At 45.1% G+C, this 18,077-nt stretch overlaps 1 protein-coding gene across 2 annotated transcripts in view; it reads right to left on the reverse strand.

Moving 5' to 3' along the window:
• The window catches only part of SLC8B1 (solute carrier family 8 member B1), a 35,243-nt gene extending 21,339 nt beyond the window's left edge, over positions 1 to 13,904 (reverse strand). Inside the window, exons 1-3 of one of the 2 annotated variants that reach the window (XM_072983522.2) lie at positions 13,790 to 13,904; positions 4,990 to 5,408; positions 555 to 702 (exon numbers count right to left, since the gene is read on the reverse strand). In XM_072983522.2, coding sequence (XP_072839623.2) covers positions 555 to 702; positions 4,990 to 5,069 — 228 coding nt within the window. In that variant the 5' untranslated portion in view covers positions 5,070 to 5,408; positions 13,790 to 13,904. Of the gene's footprint in view, positions 1 to 554; positions 708 to 4,989; positions 5,409 to 13,789 lie in introns of both variants that reach the window. The other variant, XM_072983519.2, reaches the window with a different exon arrangement.
• Positions 13,905 to 18,077: the final 4,173 nt, after the last annotated feature.

Raw genomic sequence — 18,077 nt, forward strand, 5'->3', positions numbered from 1 at the left:
AAAAATTAAGGGTCATCTTATACATGGAAGTAAGCTGAGGAGAGAACAAAAACAAGTGCAGGGGAAAGCAGGGATCAAAGCGATCCTGCAGTGCTTTGATCCCTTGCCCCCTACACTAGCTAAGCCCCACTTAGATTTCTTAATTTTGGATTAGAAAAGTGGGGGGTGTCTTATACACGGAAAATACGGTAGTTACTGGAAAGCAAAGGTTAAAGACATATCATATGGTAGCCATGGGCATCCTTTGTCGCCTCTTGGTCAAACCCTTACCTCACCTGACACAGCCCTCATTTTGGTACATGAGGCCAGGACCAAGGTCCACCATGCTCTGGTATATGCAAAACCCCCAAAGGTGCCAGTCCAGACGGGATTATTCCTCGAATACTAATATACCTGCCTCCCCCACCAGTCATCTTTCAGGGGTGCCCTCCTAGAGATCGCATAATATCTGCAAAACCTTATGAACCAAAAGAAAGGCAGTGCCAGTGAGAGGACTCCTAACCCACCCCATCCAGCTAGCCATCCAGATGGACCCCAAACATGTTGGTTCTTACGTAGAGAACCACAGCCAGAGATTGCAGAGAATGAGGGAAGACACAGAAGACTCCGTTGAGGTAGTTGAGAAACCCGTCGTCTATCTTGCAGTCCGGGTTGTTCTGGATGAAGGTGCAGCGTCCAGAGCCGTTCTGCTTCTTCACTTCCCTACACTAGAGGGGAAGGGAAGGGAAAGGAAGGGAAGGGAAAGGAAGGAAAAGAGTGGAGGAAGGAGAAAGAAAGAAAAGAAGAAAGGGAAAGGGGTATGAGACCAAAAGAAAGTAAAGGAAGGACAGGAAGGAAACGAAGAGAATGAGAAAAAAGAGAGGAGGATTAAAATGTCATCACAAGAACTTAACTGTCCCCCAGGTTTTTATTTACTCGGAAGCACTTAATCCCAACCTCCAACTTCTGACAAAATTACCACCATTTGGTTTAATAGAAATTAAACAACAGGAGGAGGGAGATGGCCAAACCATGAATGAATGGCAGAAGGAGGGTCGTTCATAGCGGAAGCAGAGCTACTGTGGTCTACCCAATACTGGATTCCAGCTCCCATCAGCCCCAGACAACATAGCCTATGGTCAGAAATTATGGAGTCTGGATCCCAGCATCCAGAGAACTACATCCTACTTTCATGGAGATAGCCATTGACTCATGGAGGACACAGGTAAAAGGCAATGTATCTCCCTTTTACAGCAATAACTCACTCAGTGCTCAGGATGTTTGGAACACTAACTGGATCATTTTAACAAGATCGTTTTAACATTACACCTAATGCTATAGGTTCTGGAGGCCCGGTCTACTTTTGAGGTCGCGTGGGTAGACCAGCTCAACTTCCACTGCAAAGGAGGGACTGACTGGGTCCCAGGTCTCCTAGAGCAGCGGTCCCCAACCTTGGGCCTCCAGATGTTCTTGGACTACAACTCCCAGAGGCCTTCACCACCACTTCTGCTGGCTAGGATTTTTGGGAGTTGAAGTCCAAGAACATCTGGAGGCCTAAGGTTGGAGACCACTGTCGTAGAGGTCCAGCCGACTTCCTTGAGGGAGACTGGGCCCCATAAAGTGAGACCACCCAAACATTGCACACTATAACAAAACAGCTCTATACAAGAGAGCATATATGTGTGGTATCACTGAATTAAATCAGGCTCTTTGTCCCTATAGCCCAGAGTTGCTTCCACTGACCGGCAGGTTTTTGCCTAGTTCATCCATAGTGATCTGCATCTTACTCAACAGCCTTTGGCCATGTAAGGTGACTCAGCTGGGAGTGGCCAGACCAAGCATTCCAGCAAAGAGAACTGGTTTGGTGGGTGATGTTACAATAAATAAACCAAGAGCCACAATGAAGAGCCTTCTAGCAAGATTTTCAGGCCATAAATTGCTTTCAGGTAACAGCTCAACATCTTGTCTATGAAGTGGCCTCTAACCCATAGAAACATCTAGCAATGGACAACATTATCACGTTTTTAGTCCCAGCAGGCATATACCCATTGAAACAATGGGACTTACACACAAGTTGACTTTTAAAATCCCATTAATGCAATAGGTCTGTTCTAACTGTGACTAACAGCTGGATTTTGCCTTAAGTTTGTAAGTCTTCATGGCGTCGCTACTTCAACAGATTAAAATGAGCCCGCCTATGTAATCTTTTTAGATGAATTCCTGAATTTATCAACTACATACATTCAAAAACTTCAAAAGCAGCATTCAGAAAGACCAAAACACACAGTATAAAAAAAACAATGCATGACATCAAAATACCATATTTATATTATCCATAAAATAGATGTCACCTCCAAGCAGTGACAGCTGGGCTTTGGAGTCCTGGATACAGGATTAAATGATCTTGCAGGGTTAGTGTGCAGAACAAAGAAGAGGGAAATACCACAAGGTGTGGGGAGACTGTAGCTCACCAAACATTTTTGGACTACAATTCCCATCTAGCATACCCAAAACTGTCTTGGAGTGGGGCAGGGGAGCTGAAGAGCAAAGGCACTAGACATGTATTAGATCAAGAACAGGAGTATTCCATATATTTCACTCTCACTTTAATTAGGCCTCTAATTCCCTTCATCATCCTTGCCAAAGGTGAGGAAAGGCAGGAGTCACGAATGCCAGATATTGGGAAAATACTTTTATAAATCTAATTGGACTCTGTTTTGCAGGGGTCAGAAAAGATAAACCACCACGGTCACTCAATAAAACGATCAAACAAAATCCTACTGTGCATATAGCATATATTTATAACATAAATCGTGAAGCTATGACTTTTGCAATATATTATTATACGGAGAACTAAATATTCTGTTCTGGCACCATAAACACGTCTGTACCAGTAGAACCACTGTCTTTTTTCTATTTCTATTTTATGCATACCACCCCATCATGGATTCTGTCAAGTACAGTGGTGCCTTGCATTGCGATGTTAATTTGTTCCACAAAAATTGCTGCAGAACGGAAACGTTGCAATGCGAAATAAAAAATCCCATAGAACCGCATTAAAACGCGATTAATGCATTCCCATGGGCTTAAAACTCACCATTCAGCAAAGATCCTCCATAGTGCAGCCATTTCTGGTGCCTCTTAAGCAAGGAATCCATCCCAGAAAACAGCAGGCGGCCATGTTTTTCCCCGGCGGCCATTTTGAAACCGCCGATCAGCTGGCCGAAAATGGTCGCTTTGCGATGATCGGTCATTGCAAAGCGAAATTCCCCCATAGGGAACATTGCAAAAAACACGTCGCAAAGCAATTTCGTTGCTAAACGGAGCGATCATTATGCGAGGCACCACTGTATATAAGAAGGCTTAGAGAAAAAGTTCACATTGGCATCCATAGAACAGTTTTCTCCTAAGCATCCTATGCAGCGGAGGGGTTAGAGAGTTTGGGAAGATCACAGTTCAGGAAGGAAGGGATAAACCCGTCCTGTCTGCATATTGCAAAACCAGATAACACATGTGTACAGCTTGAGTGCTCCTGGATTCATCTCTATGCCTGGATGGATGCCCAGGTTTCAGCAGTAGCCAGGAGTGCTTTCATCATCACCATCATTATTTTATTTGCACAATAAAAACTACTGTGCCAGCTTCATCTCTTCCTGGAAAGGTCTGATCTGGTCACACTGGCACATGCCTTAGTGACATCCTGGCTGGATTACGATAGTGTGCTCCATGTGGGGCTGCCTCTGGAAAGTGTCCAGAAACTTCAGCAGGTTCAAAATGCAACAACCAGATTGTTAACTGGAATCACATAACTCCCCTGTTGCAGCAGCTCCACTGGCTGCCTAAATGCTTTGGGGCACCATTCAAAGTGTTGGTTCTAACCTATTAAGTCCTCAACGGCTTGGGTCCAAGCTATCTCAAGGAAGGCCCTGTATGCTGTGTCGGGCGTTAAGATCATCCACAAAAGCCTTTCTCTTGCTCCCAAGTTTCGTAGAGACACAGGAGAGGGGGCCTTCTCTGTTGCTGCTCCCAGACTCTGGAACTCCCTCCCACTGGAGGCCTGGAAAAGATGAGCTTTCCCTGAGTGACTGGCTGCCTGAGTGGGTTTTTTTTTAATGGATGGCTGTGCCTTACTGTTTTGAATGTGTTTTTGGTGTAGTTTTTGTTTAACCATCATTTAGTCTGGTATTTGTTTGATCCTTTTTACTATTTATACTGTTTCTAGCTTTAAATATTGTCTTTTAATGAGGGAAACCACCTTGGCTCTCTTTTAAAGAGAAAGGCGGGAGAAACATATTTTAAATAAATAAATAACAGTCAAGTCTAGTGATGGGATTTTTTTTTCTTGGGACTATATATTACATCAGTGGTTCTTAACCTTGGGTAACCCAGGTGTTCTTGGACTGCAAGTCCCAGAAGCCCCAACCAGCATAGCTGGTGGTGAAGGCTTCTGGGAATTGCAGTCCAGGAACACCTGGATTACCCAAGGTTAAGAACCACTGTATTACATAATTCCCCATTTTGGGAGTTCTGCCTGACTTGCATATACCTAAATGTGGCTCACCTGGGAGAAAAGGCCTGGCAGGATTTGAGGCTAAGCTAGGCCTAGTTCTGCCTAGCTTCCTGTTCAGAAAGAAAGCTACCAGCTGGCAGTGGGGCAGGAACAGGAAGTTTGGGCAGAGCTAGGTCTACCTAAGCCCCGAAACCTTCCAGTAAAGGTGTTTTCTCCTAGGTGAGCAACACATTAGATGTTGCTAAGGTGTGTGCAAGTCAGGTAGAGCTCCTAGACTGAGGAATTGTGGGAAATGTAGTCCAGGAAATCCAAAGCTCCTATCTCTAGTCAATGCCTGTCTCCTCCACAACTGCAGGTAAATATGTTGCTGCAATTCTACGAATTAAGCAGAGATACAAGTTTGGCCTCCTCCACACACAGAGAGACACAAGACACATTCTCACGATGGACCTGGCTAGCAAAATACCGCCCCTCCCTCCTGTTGCAAAAGTCCAACTCACATCCACTTGTGAGGCTCCATCCAACCTCTTGACCAAATATCCTCTGTTGTCCAAGGGGGTAGATGCGGAGATCTTGACATCCCACGATCCAGCAGATAGTCCTACCGCGCTGGCCTCTCCAACCAGGATCCAGAGACCAGCAAAGGCCCACAAGGTCCACATAATGCTGTGCTCAAAGGTCCACGTGGGACGTGGTCAAGGCCTGCCAGCTACATTAAATAACTGCACATTGCGGCATTGCGCGTCTCGGAGCAAGGATTGCGGTGGAGAAAGAGAGAGCGAGAGAAGTAAGGGGAAAGAGAAGCTCCGAGGAAGTTTCACAAATTTCAGCCGTTGGTAGAAATAGAGAAGTCACTCCCGTCGGGCAGAAAGGTGAAGAATTCTGTGGGTGAGTGGCTTCCCTTTGGAGAGAGAGGGAACTGTGCAGGAGTAAAAAAGGAAAATATTAGCATTATAAACTTCTACAGTACACATCAAGGTGACGGGATCAACTTAACTAGAGAGTTCACCAATTAAGAGGGATCCGTCCATATTAGCAAAGACCAGCTAATCATTCCAAAGGGAAGGGAATTCTTGGTCACACATTTTGGCTCTTCCCCCAAAAGATAAAACAAGTATCAGGGGTGCTGTGATGATCCTCTCATGTTTGCGAATGTTTAAGACGGGGGTGGGAAACCAGATGAAGCCAGACTACAACTCCCATCATCCCTGACCACTGGCAATGTTGGGGGAGGCCAACAGAAGTTGCAGTACAACAAACATCCAGCTTTCCACCAAGTCTTCAGCCCCAGAAGAGTTGTTGGATTCTTATTCTTACTGGGGAATTTTGCCAGGAAACTATGAGTTGAATTAGAGAAACTACAGATAAATGGTCTATAATGATGAGAAAACAAGGAAGTACTGTATTTTTCTGTGTATAAGACGCCCCCATATATAACTTTTCTAACCCAAAATTAAGAAATCTTAAGTGGGGCTTAGCAAGTGTAGGGGGAGAGGGATCAAAGCACTGCAGGATCGCTTTGATCCCTGCTTTCCCCTCCACTTGTTTTTCTCTCTCCTCAGCTTACTTCCATGTATAAGACAACCCTCAATTTTTAGTCTAAAAATATTAGGCAAAAGTATAGTCTTATACATGGAAAAATACGGTAGCTTCTCCAGAGAGAGTGTACCTTTTGGAAAACAAGGATAACTTTCTCCACTTTTAGAATTCATTTACTGATTTATCATGTTTCCATCCTGCCTCGCATCCAGTCAGCTCAAAGTGGTGTAAATGGCTCCCTATACATTGTCTTCACAACAACCTTGTGGAGCAAATCCTATTAAGAGTCAAGAATGGATCAGCAGACATCTGAAGAATGTCATGATCTGCTCAAGACTTGGAACCCCCCCAAATTCCAATCCAACACTCCAACCTCTAAGTAAACAAAGGGAAGCCTGCCATTGGTCAGGACAAACAATGAGAAAATGCAGAGATAGAGAATTGGGGTTTTAAAATGCATCTTAAGATGCAGCGGCTACTAAACTGGACTACAACTCCTAGAACCCTCTCATTGGCTGTCCTAGCTAGGACTTCTGAGATTTGTAGTCCAGGAATATCTAGAACCCTACTTTTTGGAATGGCTGTCTTAAGAGATCTGATGTGAGAGCTTCGGGCTTTGTTGGAGTGTAAACTTGGAAGGAGGAAACTCTGATCCTCCAAGCTCTTTTGGATCTCAAATCCCAGAAACCTGAGCCAGCATGACCAATGGCAAGGAATTCCAAGTGCAGTTAGTCTAAAACATCTGGACCTAGACCTGATTTAACCAACGAGTCTTCCCTAGGTTCAACTTCTGTAAGTGAATCAAATTATTAGAAAACCGCCTTCCACGTCAAATCAAGGTAAGCACCGCACCCAGATACCTCTCTCTGTTTGGAAAAGAGATGAGAACCTAGTGGAATCATCTGTTTTGATGCCGAACTCTGAAAGCATTGCAGGAAAGCGGAGATGATTTGTACCATCAATTATTTTCCACCAGTTCAATTCCCAATTTTTTTTAAATCTGGAGAAAGATTCCTTACTTCCTTTTTATTTGGGGAACAGAGGGGAGAGAAAGGAGAATAAGATCAGGAATCACCCAAAAGCGGCATGTGCCGAATTTAAAAACTGGGTCTGCAATGACTTTTCACACAGATGCAGTCAACTTTGTCAACACTACACAAGGCAAGTGCTTTGTCAGAGGCACCTTCACCTCGAGCGCAGCCAAGATAAGCATGAAACCATGAAGGAAGGGAGAGAGAGAAAAAAGAAAGGTCATAAAGTTAACTCATTTGAAAGCAAACCTCCAACAAACCTCTGGAGGTATCCTTAGAAAAACAGCTATCAGCAGATGTGTTATCTAGTCTGGGAGCTCCCAATGAACTGAAGAGATTTAAAAACTATTCCTCATTTGTGAGAGTCAAGTTGCCCATTCTCTCCTCATTCTGTTTTTTTTTAACCCGGGATAGGTGAGAGTCTAGTTCAATTTCATGTCTTTCACCTAATCTACTTAATTTATTTTCTCTTCTTTATCTATTTATTATTTACGATAATTTATGATTTTTGTCATTTTCTGTTAATTGATATTTTTAATTTATTTTATTATAATTGTATACATGCTCCTGTTAGCCGCTCAGAATGGTATAGATTTACCAGATGAGCGGGATATAAATCAAATAAATAAATAAATAAATAAATACAATTTTTTTGCAGGCGTTCATTCACGAAACTGTTTCGCCTGCCTGTCCATCAACTTGCAGGGTTTGTCTTTAATTTTAAGATGTCCCTCTACGAAAATTCACGGGATCATGAGACAGCAAATCACTTCTTCAGTCTGTTAAACATATAATTTGGGAACCAAAGACATCTGTTTATATGGCATCAGTCCCTAGTGCCCAAGGTTTTTTTTCTGTGCATCCAGTACTGTAATCCCCCAAATGGGCTTCCCCTGGCTTTGAAGGAAAAAAAATCTAATGTATACAATTAATATCTTGTGATATTAGTTTGTCTGAAACATTTGCTGAAGGAGAGCTTTCTGGATCCCCTGGACTGCCAAAAAGATGAACAAGTGGGTCCTAGATTAAATCTGTATCTAAAGGCAAAAATGTTGAAACTGAAGCCGTCCTACTTTGGGCACATCCTGAGAAGGCAGGGGTTCTTTGGAAAAGATAATACAGTGGTGCCTCGCTAGTCAGTTACCCTGCATGACAGTTTTTTCGCTAGACATTGACTTTTTGTGATCGCTATAGCGATTTGCAAAACACTGATTCCTATGGGGGAATTTCGCTGGACAATGTTTGGTCCCTGCTTCGCAAACCGATTTTCGCTAGACGACGATTTTGACACCTCCCTCCGCGCTCGCAAAATGGGTGTTTTTGAGACCTAAGCTTCGCAAGACAGCTATTTAAACAGCTGATCGGCGGTTCACTGTATAGAGAAAGAGGCAGAGAAAGCAAACAAACACCAAAACAGCACACCCCCAACCTCTAGATGGCTTTGGGCCAATGATTCTCTCTCTCCACCTGTGAGAACTTTACAGCCAGTCATGAGGAACAAAGTGTCTGGGGGGAAGGAGAGCTGATATACAACATACTAAATTCACTGGTGGAAAATCAGGATATAAATGTAAACAAAGAATACAGAACAGGAATATTTAAATGCCAGTTCCACCTGAAGTTTAAAAACCGACCCTGATCACATTTCCTCTGTTATGGGACACATCGTCTTTCATAAGTTTCAGGACCGCAGCTCCTATCATCCCTCACTTTTGGTCCTGTTGCCAAGGGATGATGGGACTCACAGTTTAACATCTGGAGGATCCCACATTCTCCTTCCATAAAAAGCAAAGCCAGCTTATGATTATTAATCTCTTTTTTTTACAGTAATAAGTTAGGATCTCTCACAGAAGTCTCATAATGTGTGTTGACATTTATTCTTTCCTTTCTTCCTTTCCTTTCCTTTTTTTTTGCAGTTCCCTTCATCCACGCCCACTTTTCTATATTTTCTCTATTGAGGCGTCACCCGTCAGACGGCTCTGAAAAAAACTAACTCCTTCCTTCCTTTAACCTCAAGGCGAGCTGTTCTAAAGCCTCATCTCTTGCTACGCTATCCACCCCACTGCCTCTAATTTCTGGACTGCTCAAAAAAAGGAACAGACCAACTGCTTTTCAACTTTTTCTTTTATCTTCTTTTTTTTTTAAGACAATTCAGAGGAAGCCCTTCCTCTTGTGAAATATCCATGGGAAGCATCTACTGTACCATGCAACTGTTTGGAGAAAATCTTTAAAGAAACAAAAAAATAAAAATGGTCTTAACCGACTCTTCGGTTCCAATTCTTTCTAATTTTGCTCCTGGAAAGCAGTAGTTACCAAGCAAATACAACTGGCATGGCTCAATTTTAAAGGTTGATCCTCCTCACCTGTAAAATGAGAACATTCATTAGTTATCTTCTACTAGCATCCTGAGAAGCTCTGTTGGCCACCCAAAGAGTTCTGGGATAGAACTTGATCTATAGGAACCCAGATTTATATTTGTACATAGAGAGCATGACTGTATGTTCAGAGTGTTGGTTTGCAAATCTGGAAGTCCCTGTTCAAAATCCCCACTAAGCCATGAAAATTGAGATCTTTGCCAAGATCCCTTGCGCCAGTCACTCACTTTAAACTTGATCTACCTCGCAGGGTTGTTGTCCAGTGAGGGTAACAGAACCATTTCACACTACGCTACATGTAATGCAAGAAAGGTGGCTTAAAAATGTAGCTAACTAATAAAACAGCGTGCAGCAGGGAGCTGGCATGACTCGCTACTCCCCATGACCTGATTCATGCGGTCTTCTCCAGTCTGGCACCCTACAGTGCGCATTATTCCCCCCAAGCAACACAGGAATGATAGGAACTGTAGTCCAACACTTCCGCCAGCCACGGGAGAGAGGCTGGCTGGATTAGATTCTTGCAGAAACCAAACGAAACTGAAACGGACTCCTCCTCATGCTCAGAAACGCTCTAACCCGGGAGATTACTATCATTCAGAACCAGCCCTACTTTATTTGCTAAAGGGAGATTATAGGTTAGCACCACTTGCTGTTTTTGTTATTGCCCTTGTCATTGAAACTAAGGCAGAAAGCTATTTATGCAAGTGTGATCTAGAAATGGGCTTTTAATGGGAGGAGATAGTAATAATAATCATGCGGCATCACGTCAATTCTGATTTATGGTGACCCTTTTCCAGGGTTTTCTAGGTAGGTTATACTTGGAAGTGGTTTCCTATTCTCTTCTTCTAGGGGGTGTCTATGACTATGCAGCTTGCCCAAGGTTACACGGGCTGGCTCTTCTCCATGGGGAAAACTCCCAACCACCTAAGCCACTGAGCCAGTTTGACGGATGGAAGCTCTATTCATTTTACCAAGCTGTTTTCAAATTGTTTCCAATTCAATTATTTTAATATTAAACTGATCAACTGCTTTCTAACATAAGAACTTGTCTTTTTATTTGCAACTGTTTGCAGCCTGGGTGGGAACCCTGAACAGAAAGACAGGATATGAATCAAATAAAGGTATCTAAATTGCTTCCCCTCTCATGTTTATAATTTTACACTGCCTTCAAGGTCCCTTGCAGGAAAAAATGGTAAGAGACAAATATTCTAACTCACAAATATTACCAGCCGGTCTTACAGAAAACTACGTTGCTGTTGTTTTCAATCTTGTTTAAAATCTAGTATTTACTAACATATCTAACAGCGCACAGTAGTTAAACAGTTACAAAAGAGAAGACCTACGGCTGATGAAAGAAAGACAGAACTCCCCCGGCCCCAGTAGAATTATCTCTGCAGAAATCGTAGCCACCTAATCAGATTGGTAAATGCAACGTGCATGTCGTATTAACTAAGAGGGGCGGGTTATACAGCTGATGCCTGGATTCCATCGTTCCAACAACTTCTTGGGTTTAATCCAGGCTTAGTCATAGAGAACAGCAGATTCATTCCTTGGGAACAAACACTGTTGACATGTCAGCCTACACAGAAGAAAGACATTCTAAGCCACAAATGCCCCGGAGCGACCAGGTGCAAAGCCCAATCGAGAAGAACTCAGAAGCTGTAATTCTAGTGCTGCAAGGTTAATCAACACCGACCCAAATCCAGACTGAATTCTTTTTCCAGAGTCCACCTGCCACCTCTGGATTCTCCAGATTGAGTCTCAGCTGGCATCAAGCCCTCTGCTGCCTCCAGAAAAAGGATTCAAAAGCAGGGGTTGAGATTGCGTTTTCCTCCAGATGTGGCTGGACTGCAGCCTCCATGATCCTTCATCACTGTTTGGGGCTAATGGAAATTGCAGTTCAGCCATAACGGGAGAGCCACTGCTTCCCCATCCCGGATGATCAGGGATACAGATTAGACACTCCAGAACAAAACTCGGAAAAGACGACACTGCAAGGGCATGTTGACTTGCTCACAAGGAACCGATTCATATTCCCATTTTACAGATGCCAAATACTGAGGGTAAAGGAATAAACCATGAAGTCTAAAACTAGCCACTGTACATTTGTTTGTAAACCTCTGAAAAACAGAGATTCTTACATGACCCACAACTCTACAGGTAGACTCCTATCTGCCTTCTACCCAGCCCTGACAGTGAAATGCTTCACCAGTTAGGGAGGAAAAAGATCTACCATGGGTTAAGAAAATAAAGGATCATTTAGAGATTGTAAAGCTTACATCACCCTCGCACCGGTCCGGCTGCTGCAAATGGACAAAGGGATCAATGCAATTGTTCTAGGTTCAACAGCCAATTCCTGAGTGGCTTTGGTTCCTGGCAGGCGGACGGGCAGTACATTTCCTATCCACCACAAATGCATTTATGGAATGTACAGTTAATGGACCTTTAGATTTAATGGCTATGGGTGGGTGGGGGGATGGGGCAGGACATACATAGCAAATTAAGGGGAAAGGTTCTGTGGGAGAGCCCAGAAAAGCTACAAGTCCAGGAAGCTTGGCCACTAGAAGATTATTGTCGAAAAAGCCGCTTTTTCCAAGTTTTGAAAGCCCAGGATGCAGCAGAGCGGATGAAGCTCAACAAAACTACGTTTGTTCAGTGGCTGGATGCAAAGCGAGGACCATCTCCAAGACTTCAGACACAATTTCAACTGCATCGCTGGCTGGGAGATTCTGGGAGTTGGAGTCTAAATGTCTGATATTTCCACATTCTGCTATCCTTTAAAAAAGTAGCCGGTAGCAGGTGAATGGGACAGCGTGTCCCTGCTTGACACTCTCAACAATCTTATCAGCCAGGCAAGAGACACACCATGGATTAGTTAGAACAGGCCTACTCCATTCCACCGTCACTAAATTCCGGGGTCAGAACCTGGCATGGCAGGTTCTAATTTATTTTCCTAAAGAACTGGAAAACAGATTGGGGGGGGGAGTGAAGAGAAATAGATACCTTGGTTTCAATGGCTCTGGGTGGAGGCATGGAGCAGGTCATACATGGCAAATTAAAGGCAGAAATCTGAGACCCAGCCAACTTGTTCACATGTAAAAGGGGCTTGCTGGAGAGATGCATAATAACAAAACTGAACAGAAACAGAGAGAGAGAGAGAGAGAGAGAGAGAGAGAGAGAGAGAGAGAGAGAGAGAGAGGTGTATATATAAATTCTCAGTGTGTGTATATTTATATTTACTGAGAATTTATATATACACACCAGTATATTTAATTCTCATTCTTTCTCTCTCTCTCTCTGGACACTGACAGAAAAGTACTAAACTACACACAAAGAGTTTGGCCTTCACTTTCAAAGAATACAATTTCCACTACATTCACCATGGGGTGGGGGTGGGTAAGTGAACAGTCAAAGCTGCACAGTAGCCTGTTGATGGAGACATGCAGGTCAATAAGTAGCCCAATAATATAATCCTGGAAGATATAGGACCAACGGTGGCAAGTGAGCTGATCCAGGGCTTGTTGGATTGTTGACATCATAAAATAAATAAACATGAACAACAAAATAGCAAACTTCCAGTAAACAGCAATAGAACTGCCATGCAGAGCAGCACCAAATTCTGCCGAGGACCGTGCGTGTGGCCTTTGCACGTGCAGGACTCCAAATACAGATGTGCCACAAGGTAGCATGATGTGGGCCAGTGCCTCGGGTGACAGGTTGTCTGTATTACAAAAGTACAGCACATCATGCCCTTAGTTACTGAACACCTCTGTATGCGCCCATCCTGCCAAGGGAAGTCAGCAGTGGGATTTTCTCCCACACGGCCAAAACCTCCAAGGCCGCTCCTGTTCCCCGCTTGACACTCACAACCCCCTTATGAAGTCAGCCAAGGCAGATCTTAGCATCGTTACTTTTCCCCTGCCTGTAATTTGCAGATCCACCCCCACCCCCCCGCTAGCCAGTCCACGGGGCCACGCAGGACTTCTGGGAGACGGCGTCCAAACCCTGGAACTTTTTCCAAACTCGGGATCAAGCGGCTCCAAAGCAGGCGCCCCAAAGCCACCCTCAGCCTGGGTCTCCCCCTAGCCCTAGCCGACCTCTGTAACCACTAGTCCGCACCGCCCTGCTCCCGGCTCCGCTCGCGTTTGCTGGGCCAGCAGGGAGAAGGGCGGTGCGGACTAGTGGTTACAGAGCTCGGCTGGATGCCTGCCCGGCTGGCCTTCCCTCGGGGCTCCCCGGCTGCCAGGGGCGCGCAACCCCACCGATCCCCCGTCCCCAAAGCGGTGCCAAGCCGCCAGCGCCGCCTCCCCGGGCAGGAGCTGCCCCACCACCCGCCCGGCCGGACTTTTTCCTACCTCCAGCCTCCGAGAGCGAGAGCCACGCCGGCACCTGTGCGCCCAGCCCCGGCAGCCACTCACTCACCCACCGACCCCCGATGGCTCCGCGCAGCGCCTCCGGGGCGCACCGCCTATAGCCGGCCGAGCCAGCCGCAACTCCGCCCGCCCCGGCTCAGCCCCTTCCCGCGGTGGCGGCGGCGGCGGCGGCGGCGGCGGCTTAAAGGGACCACATAAGCCGTGCCTCTTAAAGGCCAACGCGCCTGTTTTGTTTGCAATCTCTCCCCCCCTCCTTAATTTTTTTAAAGGAACTTAACCTGCGATCCGCCAGCCGGCCGCAAGCCTTTGAAGGGGAGCTTCCTTTTTGCGCAAAAGAAAAGTCTGCCCGCAATTTTGCGCATTTCTTCCCCCCCCAGGGAGAAAGTGTCCGGCGGGCGTCAGATTCTCACGGCGGGGGCAAGGGAGGGGATCCAGGGCTTGTCGGGCTGGAGACACCATAAAAGGAATAAATAAGAACAACAAAAGAGCGTCAATAGCAATAGAACCTCCATGGAGAGGCATAGCTCGCCTCCGAGTACCAAATTCGAGGGAGGAGATGCATCGCTGGATTCTCAGATTCTCAGAGGCGCCCCTTCTACTCAAGGTTGAGACCCACTGCTATGGGTTTTGCCTCGTTTTCCTAATATAAAACCCTCATATATTATCCCGGCTTTCTCCTTAAGTCGCCTTGGGTCCAATTTAAGGAGAAAGGCGGAGTAAAATTATTTTCAATAATTATTTTTTTTTTTTTTAAAAGCACACTTTTTAAAATGTCTTTCTCTTCCCCTCCCCTTTCCTTCCCCCAAAGTCTTCATCACCTGCTCTTCTCTTCCCGGTGTTCCATAAATAAATCCTGCAATTGCTTTTGGAGTGGCGTTTGAGAGATATTCTGCCTTAGGCGGGGTGTCCTTGCTCCGAAAGCGCTCCCTCCGCATTCAAGGCCGCCTGTTGCATTCCCTGTTAGTCTTCCCGGAGGGCAGGCGACGGAGGCCTCGCCGTCCAGTGCCCACAACGACCCTGTGAGGGAGAGAAAGCGACGACATCAGCCGGGGAGTGAGTTCGAGTGCCGCGTTCTCGGCGTCGCCCTACAGATCCAACCGCGCTCTGCTTTTGACACAGGAGTTAAAACTGCAGGGAGAAGGGCGGAGCGGACCAGTGGTTACAGTAGGGAGACCCAGGCTGAGCGATGACCTTGGGGAGCCCGCTTTGGAGCCGCTTGACCCTGAGTTTGGAAAAAGTTCCTGTGTTTGGACTCCCTCTCCCAGAAGACCTGCAGCAGCTATATATAAAAAAGAAGGCCTTCATTTTTATTTTTTAAAGAGAGGAGTGTGGCTGTGTTTTATCAAGCAACTAGGAAAGCCATTAAGAAGCAGCGGTTTCTGTGTATCCACGACTTTGGGCTTTATTATCTGCTAACATGACGGGCAACTTTACCGGTTGAACTGCAGGTGGGCAACTTTACCGGTTGAACTGCAGGTTTTGCATCATAGTTCCAAAACGATTTAGGAGGGTCCTTCCAAGAGGAAGGGGAACTCTGCAATATCATTGATGGGCTTTATAACATCTTCTGTGTTTTGATGGCCATAATGAGAGGTGGGGGGGGTTGTGGGGCTGCCTTTGAGATTGCCGTGGAAACTTCAGATGGTGCAAAATGCTGTGGCCGGACTTCTAACTGGGGTGAAGAGGCACCAACATATCTCCCCCACACTGGACGCCTTGCATTGGTTGCCCATTCGTTTCTGCGCTGATTTCAAAGTTCTTACGATGACATATAAAGCCCTAAATGGTTTAGGACCTCAACATCTGGCAGAGCGCCTTCTCCCACCCAGTTCTACCAGAGACACTCCTTCTAGCCAGGCCGGGCAATTGAGGGGCCTAACGCCAAGGGAGGCCCGGAAGGAAAGAACGATGAACCGGGCCTTCTCGGCAGTGGCCCCTCAAGCTATGGAACGACTTCCCCATAGAGATCCGCCTAGCTTCCTCTCTGGGTGTCTTTAGAAGTAAACTAAAGACATGGCTATTTAGGCAGGCTTTCCCTCCTGCTGTATTTTTAAAATATCTGTGTTTTTACATTTTGGATTTTTTACATATTGTTTTATTGTTTTTAAATTTTGTTATGCCACCCAGAGTAGACTATCTGGCTAGATGGGCAGGGTACAAACAAACAAACAAACAAACAAACAAACAAACAAACAAACAAACAAATAAATAAATAAATAAATAAATAAACAAATAAACAAATAAACAAATAAATAAATAAATAAATAAATAAATAAATAAATAAATAAATAAATAAATAAATAAATAAATAAATAAATAAATGTGCTTTTTTTGGACGGTGGGCAGCCCTATAGAGGCTGAGCATGGTAGTGAAAGGAAGTTTCCTGGAGCCTCATCTCATGAAAAGTGACACCTGCTGGTGTATCTTCTACACAACGGTTCAGGAATCAGGGTGCCAGAATCGGCTCCTCTTTTTCCATCTGTCATGTCCCAACCAATTTGCCTCAAAAAGTACACGTTGTTTTTTGCATCGTCTTAGAGCAACAGCTGCAGCTGGCATAGCCAGTGGGGAGGGAGGACAAGAATGGGGGGGGGCTTCCAAAATGTCCCATCATCAACACCCCCTGCTCAGGTTTTGCCTGACTTGACAAGGCTATTGGTTCCTTTATTGAATCCACCTCATATTTGACATTTTCCTGCTGCCTTCAACTTTTCCTAGCATTATTGTCTTTTCCAGTGAGACTTGTCTTAAAGAACAACAGCCCCAGCTTTGTCACTTTTGCTTCTAGAGAGGCTTGATTTGATCTAGGACTCCCTCATTTGTGTGTACCTGGCAGCCCAGCCCAGCACCCACATTTCAGAAACATTGGAAGAAGACGCACAAGCTTCTTCTAAAGCAGTGGTTCCCAACCCCAGATGCTCATGAACTAAAACTCCCAGAAGCCTTCACCACTTGCTCTGATGGCCAGGATTTCTGGGAGTTGCAGTCCAGGAATATATGGGGACCCAAGTTTGGGAATTACTTTTCCAAAGAGTAACTGATGCATGCACATGTATAGGATTTATCTCACTTGAATTATAGTTTTAAATTCCAATTTTGGCAGTGTTTCAGGTTAATAAATGCAGAAAAGGACAAGGTGGTGGTGATGTCAGTCTCGGTTTAATTCAGGGCTAGGTTTTTTTTTTCTTTTCAGAGAGTTACTTTGTTCTGAAACACTGCTTTCACTTGGATACTTCCTTCCTGGATCACAATAGCTTCTGAAGAGTCAAGTTACAAGGTATGAAGCAAGGCGAAACTTTTTTTTCTCTCTCTGCATGGATCAGGCAGCTACTTTTAGGTCTGAGAGCGACTTTGATACTTCACTGCACGATGGCTCCTCCAAAACCTCAGCAGAAGCCCCTTGAGTGTTCATATTAGGGTGGCCCGGGCTGCCGAAGGAGCCAGAACTGGCCCTCCCATGCAGCAGGCTGAGCCAGACACCTGAAGGAAGTGGATTCAGGGGATTATACAGGAAAAAAGTGTTCAATTTCACATTCTGTCTGTAATTATTATACTGCCCTTTCTTAATTGTCCCCAAGGAAGGCCATACGATTATTATCTCCTTGATCTGTTTAACCAACAGGTTTTTAAGGTCCTGGCTGGCTGGATAGCTGAGGGATTTAGAGCCAGAGGTTGGGAGTTCCACCTCTGGGAGTACAGCCAGCCTATGTGGTCTTGGGTAAACTGCACCATAGTCTCAGGGTGCCCCTAGAGGAAAGGAATGGTAAACCGCTTCTGAGTATTCTCTGCCCAGAAAACCCCGAATAGGCTCACCATAAGTTGGAATTGACTCGAACGCACAAGATTATTGTCAATATTCCGAGACTTTGCCTGCTCCTTTTGTTTTTGTTATGTGCTATAATTGGGTGAGATGTAATTTGATGTTCAGCCTCGGGCAGCAGAACGCTTTTGGGGGTAAGAGAGGGGCTCCAGACGAAATCCACAAGGCCCATCAAGCGACATCAGTCTACCCTATGCCATATTTACATTCTTAAAAGAAGGCTAGGAGAAAAGATAGGGAATCAGGATTCTGTTGTATTTGACTATAATGCAAATACTGGATCCCAACCAGCTACGGAGACGGTCTTCCACTCAAACATTGTTTTAAAGTGGTTCCGTCCTTTGTAGTTTGCTCCTCACTCTGCACCCTCCCCTGGCAGAAAAAAAGCACTCTGGGGAGATCCGGACCCTGTGATCTATGACTTAAGATTCTTAAGAGCTTAAAAGGTC

This window comes from Pogona vitticeps, chromosome 14, assembly GCF_051106095.1.
Source record: "Pogona vitticeps strain Pit_001003342236 chromosome 14, PviZW2.1, whole genome shotgun sequence".
NCBI lineage: Eukaryota > Metazoa > Chordata > Lepidosauria > Squamata > Agamidae > Pogona > Pogona vitticeps.